Raw genomic sequence first — 16,186 nt, 5'->3', positions numbered from 1 at the left:
GAGGGAGGAGTGATGAATGGAAGCAGAAAGAAAAAAGAGAAAGAAGAGGAGAGAAAGATAAGAATAAGAATAGAAACACGAAAAAAGGAAAAGTGCAAAAAGATAAGAAAGAGGGACAAAAGAGAGGAAAAAAGGGAAGAATGGGAGAGAAGAAGAGTAGGAGGAGATATGGGTAAAGGAGGTAGGAAGAAGAGGGGGGGGGGGGTGAGGAATGAGGAAGGAAGAAGAGAGTGTGAAGCAGGAAGTGAATTTTTTACTGGCCCTCCTCCTCCTCCTCCACCACCGTCTGCTTCTGCTCCTGCTCCTCTGCTCCTGCTCCTCCCTCGCTCTTTTTTTTTCTTCTCGTTCTATTACTACTACTACTACTACTACTACTACTACTACCACTATTACTACTATTACTACTATTACTACTACTATAATAATGATGACAAAAACAATAATAATAATAATAATTGTAATAATAATAATAATAATAATAATAATAATAATAATAATAATAATAATAATAATAACAACTTAATGCTGATAAAAATGCTAACGAGAATAATAGTGGGAGCAAAGTAACGAATAACAGAGAGAGAGAGAGAGAGAGAGGGGGGGGGGCAGCCTTGTATAGGTCAACCGGCCTCTTGCAGACTCCTTACGTTCTTATGTCAGAGAGAGAGATAAGGGGGGGGGAGGGGAGGAGTAAAGGAGAGAAGGAATGAAGAGGGAGCGGACAGTGGGAGAGAATGAAGGGAGGAATGGGAGGGGAGGGAGGAAAGGGAGAGGGAGGGAGGGAAGGGAGGGAAGGAAGAGGGAAGGGAGAGGGAGGGAGGGAAGGGAGGGAAGGGAAAGGGAGGGAGGGAAGGGAGGGAAGGGAGAAGAAGGGAGGGAAGGGAGGGAAGGGAGACTATCATAACCCCCTCCAAAGAGACCACCTGTCGTCTTGGTACAGTTAATCCTTACGTGTCTTCCCACTCCTCCTCCTCCTCCTCCTCCTCCTCCTCCTCTTCCTTCTCATTCATCTTCTTTTTCTTCTCCTCCTTTTTCTTTTTTTTTCTTCTCCTCATTCTTCTCCTCCTCCTCCTCCTCTTCCTTCTCATTCATCTTCTTTTTCTTCTCCTCCTTTTTCTTTTTTTTTCTTCTCCTCATTCTTCTTCTCCTCCTCCTCCTCTTCCTTCTCATTCATCTTCTTTTTCTTCTCCTCCTTTTTCTTTTTTTTTCTTCTCCTCATTCTCCTTCTCCTCCTCCTCCTCCTCTTCCTTCTCATTCATCTTCTTTTTCTTCTCCTCCTTTTTCTTTTTTTTTCTTCTCCTCCTCCTCCTCCTCTTCCTTCTCATTCATCTTTTTCTTCTCCTTTTTCTTTTTTCTTCTCCTCATTCTTCTCCTCCTCCTCCTCCTCTTCCTTCTCATTCATCTTCTTTTTCTTCTCCTCCTTTTTCTTTTTTTTCTTCTCCTCATTCTTCTTCTCCTCCTCCTCCTCCTCTTCCTTCTCATTCATCTTTTTCTTCTCCTTTTTCTTTTTTCTTCTCCTCATTCTTCTCCTCCTCCTCCTCCTCTTCCTTCTCATTCATTTTTTTCTTCTCCTTTTTCTTTCTTTTTTCTTCTCATTCTTCTTCGTCTCCTCCTCCTCCTCTTCCTTCTCTTTCATCTTCTTTTTCTTCTCCTTCTCCTTTTTTTCTTTTTTTTTCTTCTTCTCCTCCTCCTCCTCCTCTTCCTTCTCATTCATCTTCTTTTTCTTCTCCTCCTTTTTCTTTTTTTTTCTTCTCCTCAGTCTTCTTCTCCTCCTCCTCCTTTTCTTTCTTCTCATTCATCTTTTTCTTCTCCTTTTTATTTTTTCTTCTCCTCATTCTTCTCCTCCTCCTCCTCCTCCTCCTTCTCATTCATCTTTTTTTCTTCTCCTTCCCCTTTTTCTTTTTTTCTTCTCCTCATTCTTCTTCTCCTCCTCCTCCTCTTCCTTCTCATCTTCTTTTTCTTCTCCTTTTTTTTTCTTTTCCTCATTCTTCGTCTCCTCCTCCTCCTCCTCTTCCTTCTCATTCATCTTCTTTTTCTTCTCCTCCTTTTTCTTTTTTTTTCTTCTCATTCTTCTTCTCCTCCTCCTCCTCCTCTTCCTTCTCATCTTCTTTTTCTTCTCCTTTTTTTTTTCTTTTCCTCATTCTTCTTCTCCTCCTCCTCCTCCTCCTCTTCCTTCTCATTCATCTTCTTTTTCTTCTCCTTCTCCTCTTTCTTTTTTTCTTCTCCTCATTCTTCTTCTCCTCCTCCTCCTCTTCCTTTTCATTCGTCTTCTTTTTCTTCTCCTTCTCCTTTTTCTGTTTTTTCTTCTCATTCTTCTTCTCCTCCTCCTCCTCTTCCTTCTCATTCATCTTTTTTTCTTCTCCTTCTCCTTTTTCTGTTTTTTCTTCTCATTCTTCTCCTCCTCCTCCTCCTCTTCCTTCTCATTCATCTTTTTTTCTTCTCATTCTCCTTTTTCTTTTTTTCTTCTCCTCATTCTTCTTCTCCTCCTCCTCCTCCTCTTCCTTCTCATCTTCTTTTTCTTCTCCTTCTTTTTTTTCTTTTCCTCATTCTTCTTCTCCTCCTCCTCCTCTTCCTCCTCCTCCTTCTTCTTTTTCTTCTTCTCCTTCTACTTCTTTTTCTTCTTTCTTTTTCTTCTTCTTCATCCTCCTCCTCCTCCTCTTACTGCTTGTTCTTTTTTTCCTTTTCTATTTCCTCTGCATCATCATCATCATCATCTTTTTCTTCTTTACATTCTTTTTTTTTCTTTTCTTTTTTTGTCGATCTTCCAAGTCATCCTTCTCCAACCAGGCAGGCACGCACACACACACACACACACACACACACACACACACACACACACACACACACACACACACACGAACAGGAAATGTGATAATAACGAAACAGAGATTCGACGTAAATGATCAAATTAAAACATTACATGACTCTCTCTCTCTCTCTCTCTCTCTCTCTCTTACTCTCTCTCTCCTCTCTCTCTCTCTCTCTCTCTCTCTCTCTCTCTCTACCTCTTTTTCTCTCCTCTCCTCTCTCTCTCTTTCCTTCCTTCTCTCTCTCTCTCTCTCTCTCTCTCTCTCTCTCTCTCTCTCTCTCTCTCTCTCTCTTTCCCGTTATTTAAGAGGCAATAACAAAGTGCAGATTCATTGTCATGATTTGTGACTAATCGGTGTCAAGAAATGTGATAATAACGATACAGAGAGTCGACGTATAATGGGATCAAGGAGATTAAAAACATTACATGACTTTAACCTCCCTACCATTTTTTTTTTTTTTACTTACGATGATTAATTTCCTCCTCCTCCTCCTCCTCCTCCTCCTTCTCCTCCTCTTCAGAAAGTCAATTTTTTTTTACCTCTTTTTGATATAATTTACCTCTCCTCTCCTTTCTTTCTACATTCCTTTATTTCCTCCCTCCTTTCCTCTTCATATTCCTTTATTTTTCTTCATAACATTTACCTCTCTTCTCCTTTCTCTCTACCTTCCTTTATTTCCTCCCTCCATTCTTTTTTTTCCTTTCAACCCTTTCCTTCCTTCGTCTCTATTTTCCCAGCTCTTCAAATTCCTTTCTTTTCTTCTTATTCCTTACAAGACTTCTTTACTTGTTTTTTGTCCTACCTTTGCCGCCCTCCCTCCCTTCTTTCGCGCACTTAATTCGTTGTTCCATTACCCTTCAATATATAATTCCTCTCTGTTTTTATTCTTATCTTCGTTTCTTTCTTCTGTCCTTGTATCTTCTCATTATCATCTTTCCCCTTTCTCTTTCATCTTCACGTATTCCTCTGGCCCTTCTTCTTCGTGTCCTCCTCATCATAATCCTTCCATCGTCTTCTTACCTTCCTTCAAACTCTACCTTTTTCTTCTCTCTCCCTCAATTATTTCGACTTTTTCTTCTAAGGTTACTCCCCTTTAACTTTGGGCTCCTCCTCCTCCTCTCACACATGTAATACACAACAATCCCCTGCAACTGTATCACCGTCAGTCACCCAAGCACTCCCACACTCACCCACCCACCCAAACCCACGCTAGTCATCCATCTTGAACAACGGGCAAGCAGTAAAACAGACCGTCAATAAGGTTTTACAACGGTAAACACACACACACACACACACACACACACACACACACACACACACAAGAGAGAGAGAGAGAGAGAGAGAGAGAGAGAGAGAATGACTGACGAGGTAAACAAGCATAATATGTTGACAGACTAATCTAATCAGCCATGTGACAAATATGTGTGTGTGTGTGTGTGTGTGTGTGTTTTGCCGTAAAATGAGTGAGAACTTTAAAAAATTACACGTAGAAGATTTTTTTCCAAACGTGGGAGAGAAGACAGGCTGTGTGTGTGTGTCCGTGCGTTTTTTTTCTTCCGCCACGGCCTGATCACGAGTTGGTCTCGCTTTCGCCAGCAGGTACCCTCACGACGTGTGCAAGTGCTCATTCTCATCTATCTCTGGGTGCTGCCAGGACCTCACACACCACACACCCCACCCCCCTTGCTCAAAGGGGGTCAGTAACCACTCCTAGTCAACGGAAAGAATCCGGCCTGAGCGGGGCTTGAACCGCTGCTTGTTTGGCCGTGAAGCCTTGCAGCGCGGCGCTCTAACCGATTGAGCTACCGGAGCGGTGTGTGTGTGTGTGTGTGTGTGTGTGTGTGTGTGTGTGTGTGCGCTGATTCAAAGTGGCAGTCAGCACCGAGTTTGATGCTTGTTTAACATGTGCAGGCAGGCGAGACGGTATACGAGAGTGGGGAGAGGGAGAGAAGGAGGGTGGACGTAAGATACGGAGGGAAGGAGGGAGAGGAGGAAGGGAGGAGGAAGAGAGGGTAATGGAGGGAAGGGAGAGAGGTGATAAGGGAGAAGAGGGGGGGGAGAGGGATGGGAGGGAGAGAGGGAGAAGGTAAGGGAGAGGAGGAAGGAGGTAGAGGAGGGTAATGGAAGGGAGGAGGGAGGGGGGGGGGGGTGATACAAGCACTGTTAAGCCTACGTCGCCTCCACGCACCAACGCAAACACCGCCGCGCAAATAACAAGGCTCGTGAAAACAAATCTTGGGACGGGATCATGGTGGGGAATGTTTGTACAGGGCCGGCGTTTATCGTTCTTCCTAAACTATTCCTATTCAGAGTCTTCGTACCTGTCTTCATATTATTGTTGCTGTCGTTATTACTGTTGCTCCTGTTGTTATTGTTGTTGTTGTTGTTGCTGTTGTTATTACTGTTGCTCCTATTGTTATTGTTGTTGTTGTTGCTGTTGTTATTACTGTTCCTCCTGTTGTAGCTGTTGTTATTACTGTTGCTCCTGTTGTTATTGTTGTTGTTGTTGTTGTTGTTGTTGCTGTTGTTATTACTGTTGCTCCTGTTGTTGTTGTTGTTAATATTGTTGCTCCTGTTGTTGCTGTTGTTATTACTGTTGCTCCTGTTGTTGTTGTTGTTAATATTGTTGCTTCTGTTGTTGCTGTTGTTATTACTGTTGCTCCTGTTGTTGTTGTTAATATTGTTGCTCCTGTTGTTGTTGTTAATATTGTTGCTCCTGTTGTTGTTGTTATTACTGTTGCTCCTGTTGTTGTTGTTGTTATTGTTGTTAATATTGTTGCTCCTGTTGTTGCTGTTGTTATTACTGTTGCTCCTGTTGTTGTTGTTGTTAATATTGTTGCTCCTGTTGTTGTTGTTGTTGTTGTTAATATTGTTGCTCTTGTTGTTGTTGTTATTACTGTTGCTCCTGTTGTTGCTGTTGTTATTATTGTTGCTCCTGTTGTTGCTGTTGTTGCTCCTGTTGTTGCTGTTGTTATTGTTGCTCCTGTTGTTGTTGTTATTATTGTTGCTCCTGTTGTTGTTGTTGTTGTTATTACTGTTCCTCCTGTTGTTGCTGTTGTTGTTATTATTGTTGCTCCTGTTGTTGTTGCTGTTATTATTGTTGCTCCTGTTGTTGTTGCTGTTGTTATTATTGTTGCTCCTGTTGTTGTTGTTATTATTGTTGCTCCTGTTGTTGCTGTTGTTGTTATTATTGTTGCTCCTGTTGTTGCTGTTGTTATTATTGTTGCTCCTGTTGTTGTTGTTATTATTGTTGCTCCTGTTGTTGTTGTTGTTGTTGTTACTGTTGCTCCTGTCGTTGCTGTTGTTATTATTGTTGCTCCTGTTGTTGTTGTTATTATTGTTGCTCCTGTTGTTGTTGTTGTTATTATTGTTGCTCCTGTTGTTGTTGTTGTTGTTATTATTGTTGCTCCTGTTGTTGTTGTTGTTATTATTGTTGCTCCTGTTGTTGTTGTTGTTATTATTGTTGCTCCTGTTGTTGCTGTTGTTGTTATTATTGTTGCTCCTGTTGTTGTTGTTGTTATTATTGTTGCTCCTGTTGTTGTTGTTATTATTATTGTTGCTGTTGTTATTATTGTTGCTCCTGTTGTTGTTGTTGCTGTTGTTATTATCATTGCTCCTGTTGTTGCTGTTGTTGTTAATATTGTTGCTCCTGTTGTTGCTGTTGTTATTATTGTTGCTCCTGTTGTTGTTGTTGTTGTTGTTATTATTGTTGCTCCTGTTGTTGCTGTTGTTATTATTGTTGCTCCTGTTGTTGTTGCTGTTGTTATTATTATTGCTCCTGTTGTTGCTGTTGTTGTTAATATTGTTGCTCCTGTTGTTGCTGTTGTTATTATTGTTGCTCCTGTTGTTGTTGTTATTATTGTTGCTCCTGTTGTTGCTGTTGTTATTATTGTTGCTCCTGTTGTTGCTGTTGTTGTTATTATTGTTGCTCCTGTTGTTATTATTGTTGCTCCTGTTGTTGCTGTTGTTATTATTGTTGCTCCTGTTGTTGTTGTTGTTATTATTGTTGCTCCTGTTGTTGTTGTTGTTATTATTGTTGCTCCTGTTGTTGTTGTTGTTGTTGCTCCTGTTGTTATTATTGTTGCTCCTGTTGTTGTTGTTGTTGTTATTATTGTTGCTCCTGTTGTTGTTGTTGTTATTATTGTTGCTCCTGTTGTTGCTGTTGTTGTTATTATTGTTGCTCCTGTTGTTGTTGTTGTTGTTGTTGTTATTATTGTTGCTCCTGTTGTTGCTGTTGTTGTTATTATTGTTGCTCCTGTTGTTGTTGTTGTTATTATTGTTGCTCCTGTTGTTGTTGTTATTATTGTTGCTCCTGTTGTTGTTGTTGTTGTTATTATTATTGTTGTTGTTATTATTGTTGCTCCTGTTGTTGTTGCTGTTGTTATTATTATTGCTCCTGTTGTTGCTGTTGTTGTTATTATTGCTCCTGTTGTTGCTGTTGTTATTATTGTTGCTCCTGTTGTTGCTGTTGTTATTATTGTTGCTCCTGTTGTTGCTGTTGTTATTATTGTTGCTCCTGTTGTTGTTGTTGTTATTATTGTTGCTCCTGTTGTTGCTGTTGTTATTATTGTTGCTCCTGTTGTTGTTGTTGTTATTATTGTTGCTCCTGTTGTTGTTGTTGTTGTTATTATTGTTGCTCCTGTTGTTGCTGTTGTTGTTATTATTGTTGCTCCTGTTGTTGCTGTTGTTATTATTGTTGCTCCTGTTGTTGCTGTTGTTATAATTGTTGCTCCTGTTGTTGCTGTTGTTATTATTGTTGCTGTTGTTATTACTGTTGCTCCTGTTGTTGCTGTTGTTATTATTGTTGCTCCTGTTGTTGTTGTTGTTATTATTGTTGCTCCTGTTGTTGCTGTTGTTATTATTGTTGCTCCTGTTGTTGTTGTTGTTATTATTGTTGCTCCTGTTGTTGCTGTTGTTATTATTGTTGCTCCTGTTATTGCTGTTGTTGTTGTTATCACCACTATTACTACTACTACTACTACTACTACTACTACTACTACTACAATTACTACTGCTACGTATATCATAATCATCATCATCATCATCAATAGTGGTAGTCAAGGCCTGATTCACAACCTTATAAATCCTGCCGTCTTCCGTGCCTATAAATGCTACTACAGTCACTACATTTAACTAACTTTCCCAACGTATGTGCGTAATGATATAAACCTGATTCTCTTCGGCGATTCAATCTTCATCCTTTTTTTTTTTTTTTATTATAAATATTAACCGTGATTGTTTTTTTCTGCTGGTCTGGTCATGATTTCACACTCATTTGATTATGCTCTCTCTCTCTCTCTCTCTCTCTCTCTCTCTCTCTCTCTCTCGATAATGGGAGGAGTTTTAGAGATCAAGGTATCGACTGTGTGTGTGTGTGTGTGTGTGTGTAGACGAGTCTCGCTTCGCTCAGCTTGATCCTTAAGAGTATATCTATCAAAGCGTAAAGGCTTACATTTTACAGAATGATTGCATTTATAAGTGTGAGATTAAATTTGGTTTCCCCCTCCCGTGGCCCCCATCCTTCCTCCAAGGCAGCTGCCCCCCCCATGTGTGTGTGTGTGTGTGTGTGTGTGTGTGTGTGTGTAAAAAGTTTTAATGACTGATGTTTTATGAAGAACCTATTTTTTTTTATTGCACCACCAATGGCTGGCCTTATCTCTAACTTTCCTCTTCTTTGCCCTTCACTAAGCCCCTCACCCTTCTCATCCCCCACCATCAACATCAACCACCCCTCGCCACTTTCCAGTTCACAACCATTCTCCACATTCCTATTTCTAACCATTATCCTCATCTGCATCTTACCCTCCACCATTTCGCTCTTTATCACTCTTCTCGCACCATTCATCTCTACTTCCATGCAATACAGACATTTGCAGGAATTTCTTCTCAAACTGAGTCATCTGGCATTGGAACAACCTTCAGATGTAGTAAATGCGAATACCATAAACTTCTTTAAAAATTAAATAGACCGCTATTTCGTTGCATCAGGGGTGAATTAAATACTGAAGTTCTTTCATCTGCTCTGCAGGCATGAAGTAACTGTTGAGCAAATTAAATTACCTGAGCAGGCAACCTTGAAATGAGCCAATAGGCTTTTTGTTGCCTGCATTGCAATGTTTCCATGTTTCCAACCAACCCAATCTCCACCTTCACCTCTCTCTACTACTCCCATCTTCAATATTATCACCCTTAACACTGATCCCCTCCTCCTGCACACCCCTCCCACCACTACATTCCCCTCCACCTTCACCATTCTCAACCTTTACACCAGTCCCCTCATCCCCTCCTCCTGCACACCCCTCCCACCACTACCTTCCCCTCCACCTTCACCATTCTCATCCTTTACACCAGTCCCCTCATCCCCTCCTCCTGCACACCCCTCCCACCACTACCTTCCCCTCCACCTTCACCATTCTCACCTCTTACACTGATCCCCTCCTCCTGCAAACCCCTCCCACCACTACATTCCCCTCCACCTTCACCATTCTCATCCTTTACACCAATCCCCTCCTCCCACAAATCCCTCTCATCTATTTCCAACTCTCACATCTACCTCCACAACACTGTCCTATCACCCACTACTCCCTAAATCTCAGCCTCCACCTGCTTTCATTAATTCCTTCCCTCTTCTACACTCACCCTCTTGGTCCTCCTACTAGGGGATATGCAGATTCCCTTGCCTTATGCTCAACTATCATAGGCTGCTTGCACCCTCTAAGTTGTGAATCAATAGAATAAATACTTTCTTTGATCACAAAATTAGAGTCATTTTTATGTGACTGTGATGAGGAAATAATGTACATGGATGAATAATAAAAGTTTTGCAGACATAGTGTTTCCCAAACCAGCAAAGTAATCAATGTACTGATGAAAAAGTACTTAGAACTGTATTAACGAGCTCACCAAAATTCTGAACATGCTTGAATAATAGAAATGTATGGTTTTCAATCCCTTAGAGACCAAAGAGCCTCATCATGCAAGCTACAGCAATCTACGGCACTACTGGGTACTTACAGCTTCCTTACGGTTGGGCTTGGCCTTGTCAAGTGCACGGTTACACGACTGGTAGTCCACCATGAGACAAGTCCGCTCCAGCAGCATGTTGCTCTCCGCCTGGATGTAGCGGTGCCACAAGCTGAGTGTTGTCCCCAGCGACATGTCCTCCTTGTTACCCTTGTCCTCTGTCTCATTCTGATGTAGGAGGGGCAGAGGGGGAGGGGGGGAAAGAGACAGAAGGTGAGACAATGAGCTTATGCTACCTTGCAATAAAACAGCAGCAAAGCAAGCAAGCAAACACACACACACACACACACACACACACACACACACACACACACACGAACAATCGATAAACTGAAAATGGATGGAACTACATATGAAGACCCAGCAGAGATGGCAGAAGTGATGAACAACAGCTTGCAAAAAGTTTTCACAAAGGAAGACAAATTCATACAACCACCGGGCCAGGAAAGAGGAAGGGTTATGCAGGATACAGTTAACGGTGCAGGAGGTCAAGGAAAGCTTGAACAGGTTGGATGTAAGAAAGGCGACAAGGCCGGATGAAGTATCAGGGTGGATCCTGAAAGAATGTAGTGAGCAACTTGCAGAGAAACTGCACTCCATAATGAGCACCTCCCTGAGTGAAGGAAGGGTACCACAAGATTGGAAGAGAGCAAACATAGTACCAATATATAAAGGAGGAAAAAGAGAGGACCCATTAAATTACAGACCAGTATCACTCACTAGTGTGGTTGCGAAGATATGTGAGAGGCTAGTTAAAAACAGGTGGTTGGATTTTTTAGAAAGGGAGAGAGTTATCTCAGATTGCCAGTTTGGATTCAGGAGAGGGAGATCTTGTGTCACTAACTTGTTATGTTATTACTCATGGGTGACATCTAATACAAGAGAGAGAAGGCTGGGGGGATGGAGTGTACCTGGATTTGAAAAAGGCATTCGACAAAGTACCGCACAGAAGACTAATTTGGAAAATTAAAAATAGGGGTGGAGTGGGTGATGGACTTATTAAGTGGCTGGAAGACTTCCTAACTAACAGGGAAATGAGGGCAATAATCAAGGACAAGGTTTCCAACTGGTGCCCAGTGATGAGTGGGGTCCCACAAGGTTCAGTGCTGGCACCAATAATGTTTGCTGTCTAAATAAATGATATGGTGGACGGAGTGACCAGCTATGTGAGTTTGTTTACAGATGATGCAAAGCTATTGAGACGAGTCAATGATGTGAAAGACTGTGAGGCATTGCAAAGGGACCTGGACAAAACATGGGAGTGGAGTGGTACATGGCAGATGGAATTCAACCTTGGGAAATGTAAAAAAAATAGAGTTTGGTAGGAGTGGTAGATGTGAATATGATTATAAGATGGGAAGTGAGATAATATGCAGAGGAGTGGGAGAAAAAGATTTGGGAGTGACTATCTCAGAGAACATGTCACCGGACAAACACATCAACAGGATAACGGGACAAACTATGAATTTGCTGAGGAACAAAGGACGTTTGTGTATTTGGACGAAGAGATGATGAAGAAAATAATAGTTACAATGATAAGGCCAAGGTTGGAGTATGCAGCAGTGGTCTGGTCTCCTCACGAAAAGAAGAACATAAGAAAGCTGGAAAGAGTACAGAGAGCGGCAACTAAGATGGTACCGGAACTTAGGGATCAGACTTATGAGGGGAGACTCAATAGCATGGGGCTCACAACCCTGGAGAGAAGAAGAGAAAGAGGAGACCTGATAGTGGTGTACAGGGTGGCGAGCAGGGTGGAGAATCTGGACAGAGAGGACCTGTGTGTGTGGAGCGAGAGAGAAACAAGAGGACATGGAAAGAAGTTGAGGGCGACCACGTGTAGGCGAGATGTGAAAAAGTTTAATTTCCCAAACAGAAGCATTGAGCTATGGAATGGACTGGAGGAGGAGGTAGTTGGTGCAAGAAACATTCATGATTTTAAGGAAAAGTTGGATAAGAGAGGATATGGAGAGGGGACAGCGCGAGCGTAGCTCTTTTCCCATATGTCACAACTAGGTAAATACAACTAGGTAAATACACACACACACACACACACACACACACCTTCATTTTGTCCACACAGTCGAGAAAGATGGCATTGATGTTGTTGAACTGCTTGTGGTGCAACTGGTCATTGGGGTAAGTGCTGACCTTCAGGGCTGTCACCATCTGCTCCAGTTGGTGGCTTATTCCTGATGACAGCAAAATGAAGGGACAGTGAAATATTTATTATCAACAGATAAGTTGTTTAGCTTATGAAGTAAGAAAAGACTGTCAAAGGCATGATACAATGCAGTCATAACAGCTAAAGAAACCCTAACAGTTCAGTTAATCTCATTAAGAATGCTGCTGCAAAATTCTTCCCTTAATAAGAGGATGTGATCAAATGTAGTCTCAACCTCAACAGGCTTAAGAGTGAATTCTGTTTTGCCGCTTTGGGTCAATGGTTATCATACTGTGCGAAATTATCCTTCACTGGCAACCCCACAGAAACTCCCTGACACTACCGCTTGATATTAAAAAATGAGACTGGCATCTTCTATCCAAGGATATTTTGCAATGCAATAGTATAAATTTGTAACTTTAATAAAAGTACAAATATACAAAAACGAGTACATTAACATTGCCATTCATATATTTGGCTTCATACCCTCTTTGCTCACTTACTTTTTATAGCAATACATTTTCAAGCCCAGTTTCTCAATCTGCCCTCCTAAAGCTTGAATTACAGTTTACTTCTGTATACTGTCATGGTATATATATATATATATATATATATATATATATATATATATATATATATATATATATATATATATACATTTTTTTTTTTGGGGGGGGGGGGGGGACCCCCCTCCTATATAAGTCAGGATTTTGGTTAGTCAGCAAAGTCTGCCCCAATTGAGAAGAGGCTTTACTGTACTTCATGCAAACTGATATCCAACACTTACTGAGTTGAGCACAAATAATCTTGTTGAAGGCCTCGGAGGTGTTGGCGATGGCTGGCTGGTACTTGGCCACCCAGTCTCGCTCCTTTTGGAAGAACTCTTCACTGTCAGGGTATGTTGACTTCCTGGCATCAAATGAGTCTGATAACTTGCTCATCAGCCCTCTTTTAACCTGAGGAGGATGTGCATTCAAAAGATGAATTATGATAGGGTGATTCTTTAAAGTAGTAATTGGTCTACAGCAAAAAGGTGCTACAAACGGGAGAAATCAAATGCTGTTTCTGTGAAGAGGATATCAAAAGTTAGCATAAAATAAATATATGATTTAGATGATGTACTCAAAGGTGTAAAGTTTGATAAGCATATTTTTAAGAGATAAAAGACAGTATTATGATGAAGACTTGGGTAATTTGTCAGACGGAAAAACTAAATCCACCATGAATATAATATATTGAAAATCTGGAAAAAAGAAATATAATACACAGTACTGCCTATGATTTTAACAGGAAAATATCTCTAAGTAAGAGAGATTCAATTTAGTTTTCCTCTGGCTACAGAAAGAGGCATAATAATCAAATCAACTTTATACATGCCTTCTCCAGCAATAACTTGGGACACATGCAAAACCTACTGGGATGTACAATTTCCAGAACTGATGCAAGACTTTTCTACCTCACTATGTTAAGCCAAAAAACACAAAAATATGACCCATCAGTGTTATATGATATTCACCAGAGAAAAAATCTAAACAACAATCTATCCATCTACAACACCTTGTCCATGGAAACTACCCTTGAGGGGATGCCCATTGCAGAAGTGTCTCTAATTTTTTCTGTTCTGTTACTCCCTCTCAGGACATTCAATCCCTCACTTGGCAACTCTCACTCCAATACTCATCCACTCTCTTGATCCATTTCACTGATGGTCTTCCCATGATACCTTCCTTCATACATTTTCTTCACAAAGTCATCCTCATTCATTCCTCTCACTTGTCCAAACCATCTCAGTGTATTACGTTTCACCCATTTAACCACTCTATAATCCATTCAATTTAGTATTACACCCACACAAAAAAACTCTCATCCACATCTTCACTATTTTCTCCATCTCTTGCCAACACACCACATGAACCTCTTCTATAGCAATGTGTGTCCAGGTCAGTCTCACCCCATAAAAAAATTAAAAAATAAAAAAATAAAAAATTGAATAACAAAAAATATGAAAAAGAAAGATAAAAATAGAGACAAGAAACTAGACAAATGAAATGAAAATAAACCTGAAGAAATCTCAAGTATGAGTTTACAAGAATATGCAGAACAACATTTTATACTTCTGGGACAGTAACATGGTAAACTTTCAAATACATACATGGAAGACAACAACCATTTTCCTCATTGTGAGAAAGAAGATCGACAGATCTACTAATGTGTAAATCTATTTCTTCCATAGGCACTGTATGCATTTTTAATAACAACATGGACATAACAATTGCAAAATATAATGTTAGCAGAGCAGCCACTTGACTTCAGGAAAGAAGAATTGTGAAAAAAAAAAAAAAAAAAAAAATACTGTACATGTTGGTCTCCAAGCAGATTAATACAAGTAAAACTCAAATCCTGTAAACTACAACTAGATAAATATAACCCCACCCACCCATCCACCCTACACGCTCACACACACACACACACACACACACATACACACACACATGCAATAAGAAATGTGCCACGAGAGTTGTGTAAGTGATGCAGTCATTACACCATGGTAAGCCTTTAAAGCACAAACCTTAGTTCTGGGCGGAGGATTCTTCTGTGTTAGGAAGTCATGCAGCTTTTCGTTTTTGCCTAAGACAGGATGTGACAGTAGTAGCTCAAGGTACCTGCCAGGCAATAGTATTTTTGGTATAACCACAGGAGACAGGTCAAAAGTTTAATGAGAACAATGCCCAATAAAAGATGCTTCTTTAGTGCTCAAAACAAGCTGCTGAGAGACATTTTAAGTAAGGGTAGAAAAGTGTTAGTATATTACCTTAACCCCAATACTTTTCATACCACATGTCACGATTCACATCAGAGAACAATCTGCAATCCAGGTGGTTCTCTGTAGCCATAATTACAAATATATATATATATATATATATATATATATATATATATATATATATATATATATATATATATATATATATATATATATATATAATATATATATATATATATATATATATATATATATATATATATATATATATATATATATATATATATATATATATATATATATATATATATATATATATATATACTTCTTTTTTTTTCATCAAAGCAAATGGCTCAAGGCCAACAAAAAAGTGGAAAAAAAAAAAACACTACTAGCCGCTCCCATAAAAGATAAAAGTAAAGAGTAGCCAAAAGAGTAGTCAATTTCGGGTGGAGAGGTGTCTTGATACACTCTTCTTGAAAGAGGTTAAGTCATAGGCAGGAGGAAATACAGATGAAGGAAGGCTGTTCCAGAGTTAACCAGTGAAGGGAATGAAAAAATGGAAATGCTAGTTAACTTTTGCATAAGGAGTTTGGAGAGTATAGGGATGAGCATGAGTAGAAAGTCGTGTGCAGCGGGGCTGCAGGAAGGGGGGAGGCATGCAGTTAGCAAGTTCAGAGGAGCAGTCAGCATGAAAATATCGATAGAAGATAGAAAGAGGGGCAACATGGCGGCGGAATTTAAGAGGTAGAAGACTATCAGTATATATATATATATATATATATATATATATATATATATATATATATATATATATATATATATATATATATATATATATATATATATATATATATATATATATATATTAGAGACAGGAGACAAAACTTAATAATATCCATTCAGGAATACAGAAGAGTATTGACAGTTAAAAAAAAGTATAGCCCTAACTAATTAAACAAATAAATAAATTGTTAAAGTATTGAAAGATCATGGTCATTCAGAAGCAAAAAGCACTTTTGATCATTAAGTTTTGTGAGATGCAATGAGCCACAAGTAGCAATTTGGTTAGTATAGTCTACTCTTTGTATACAAGACAGTTGTGTTCCTCAACCAAGAGTAGTTCACTCTTTCCTCTACCCACCGCATTTTTCATATGCTAGTTTGATGCTTGGATGGATTACAGCACACTATGAGCTGATTATTGCTAAGAGATCTGCCAATTTATTCTAGTTTCGTGACCATAGGATGTTATCTGATGTGTCTGAAAATGACTAAGTAGCTACGTACAACCTAGCAATAGCAGTGAGAGCAAAGAAGAAATACCACCACCATGCACGAAGCGGTACAATTCTTGCCACTCTCACTCGCTCACATTTGAGTAGCCTACTGATCGTACACGTATCAGTGGTGTGGTGAGATGGTGTA

At 39.9% G+C, this 16,186-nt stretch overlaps 1 protein-coding gene across 3 annotated transcripts in view; it reads right to left on the bottom strand.

Annotated features, from left to right (window-relative positions):
* Window positions 1-16,186, bottom strand: part of LOC127001734 (sorting nexin-32-like) — a 58,090-nt gene that overhangs the window by 35,162 nt on the left and 6,742 nt on the right. For all 3 annotated transcript variants that reach the window (XM_050866848.1, XM_050866847.1, XM_050866849.1), the window contains exons 5-8: window positions 14,564-14,657; window positions 12,782-12,950; window positions 11,895-12,022; window positions 9,825-10,001 (exon numbers count right to left, since the gene is read on the bottom strand). In XM_050866848.1, the coding sequence (XP_050722805.1) occupies window positions 9,825-10,001; window positions 11,895-12,022; window positions 12,782-12,950; window positions 14,564-14,657 (568 nt within the window). The remainder of the gene's footprint in view (window positions 1-9,824; window positions 10,002-11,894; window positions 12,023-12,781; window positions 12,951-14,563; window positions 14,658-16,186) is intronic.

This window comes from Eriocheir sinensis, chromosome 21, assembly GCF_024679095.1.
Source record: "Eriocheir sinensis breed Jianghai 21 chromosome 21, ASM2467909v1, whole genome shotgun sequence".
NCBI classification, from domain to species: Eukaryota; Metazoa; Arthropoda; class Malacostraca; order Decapoda; family Varunidae; genus Eriocheir; species Eriocheir sinensis.
Note: the sequence above shows the minus strand (reverse complement) of the source record. Positions and strands in the feature narration are given on the sequence as shown.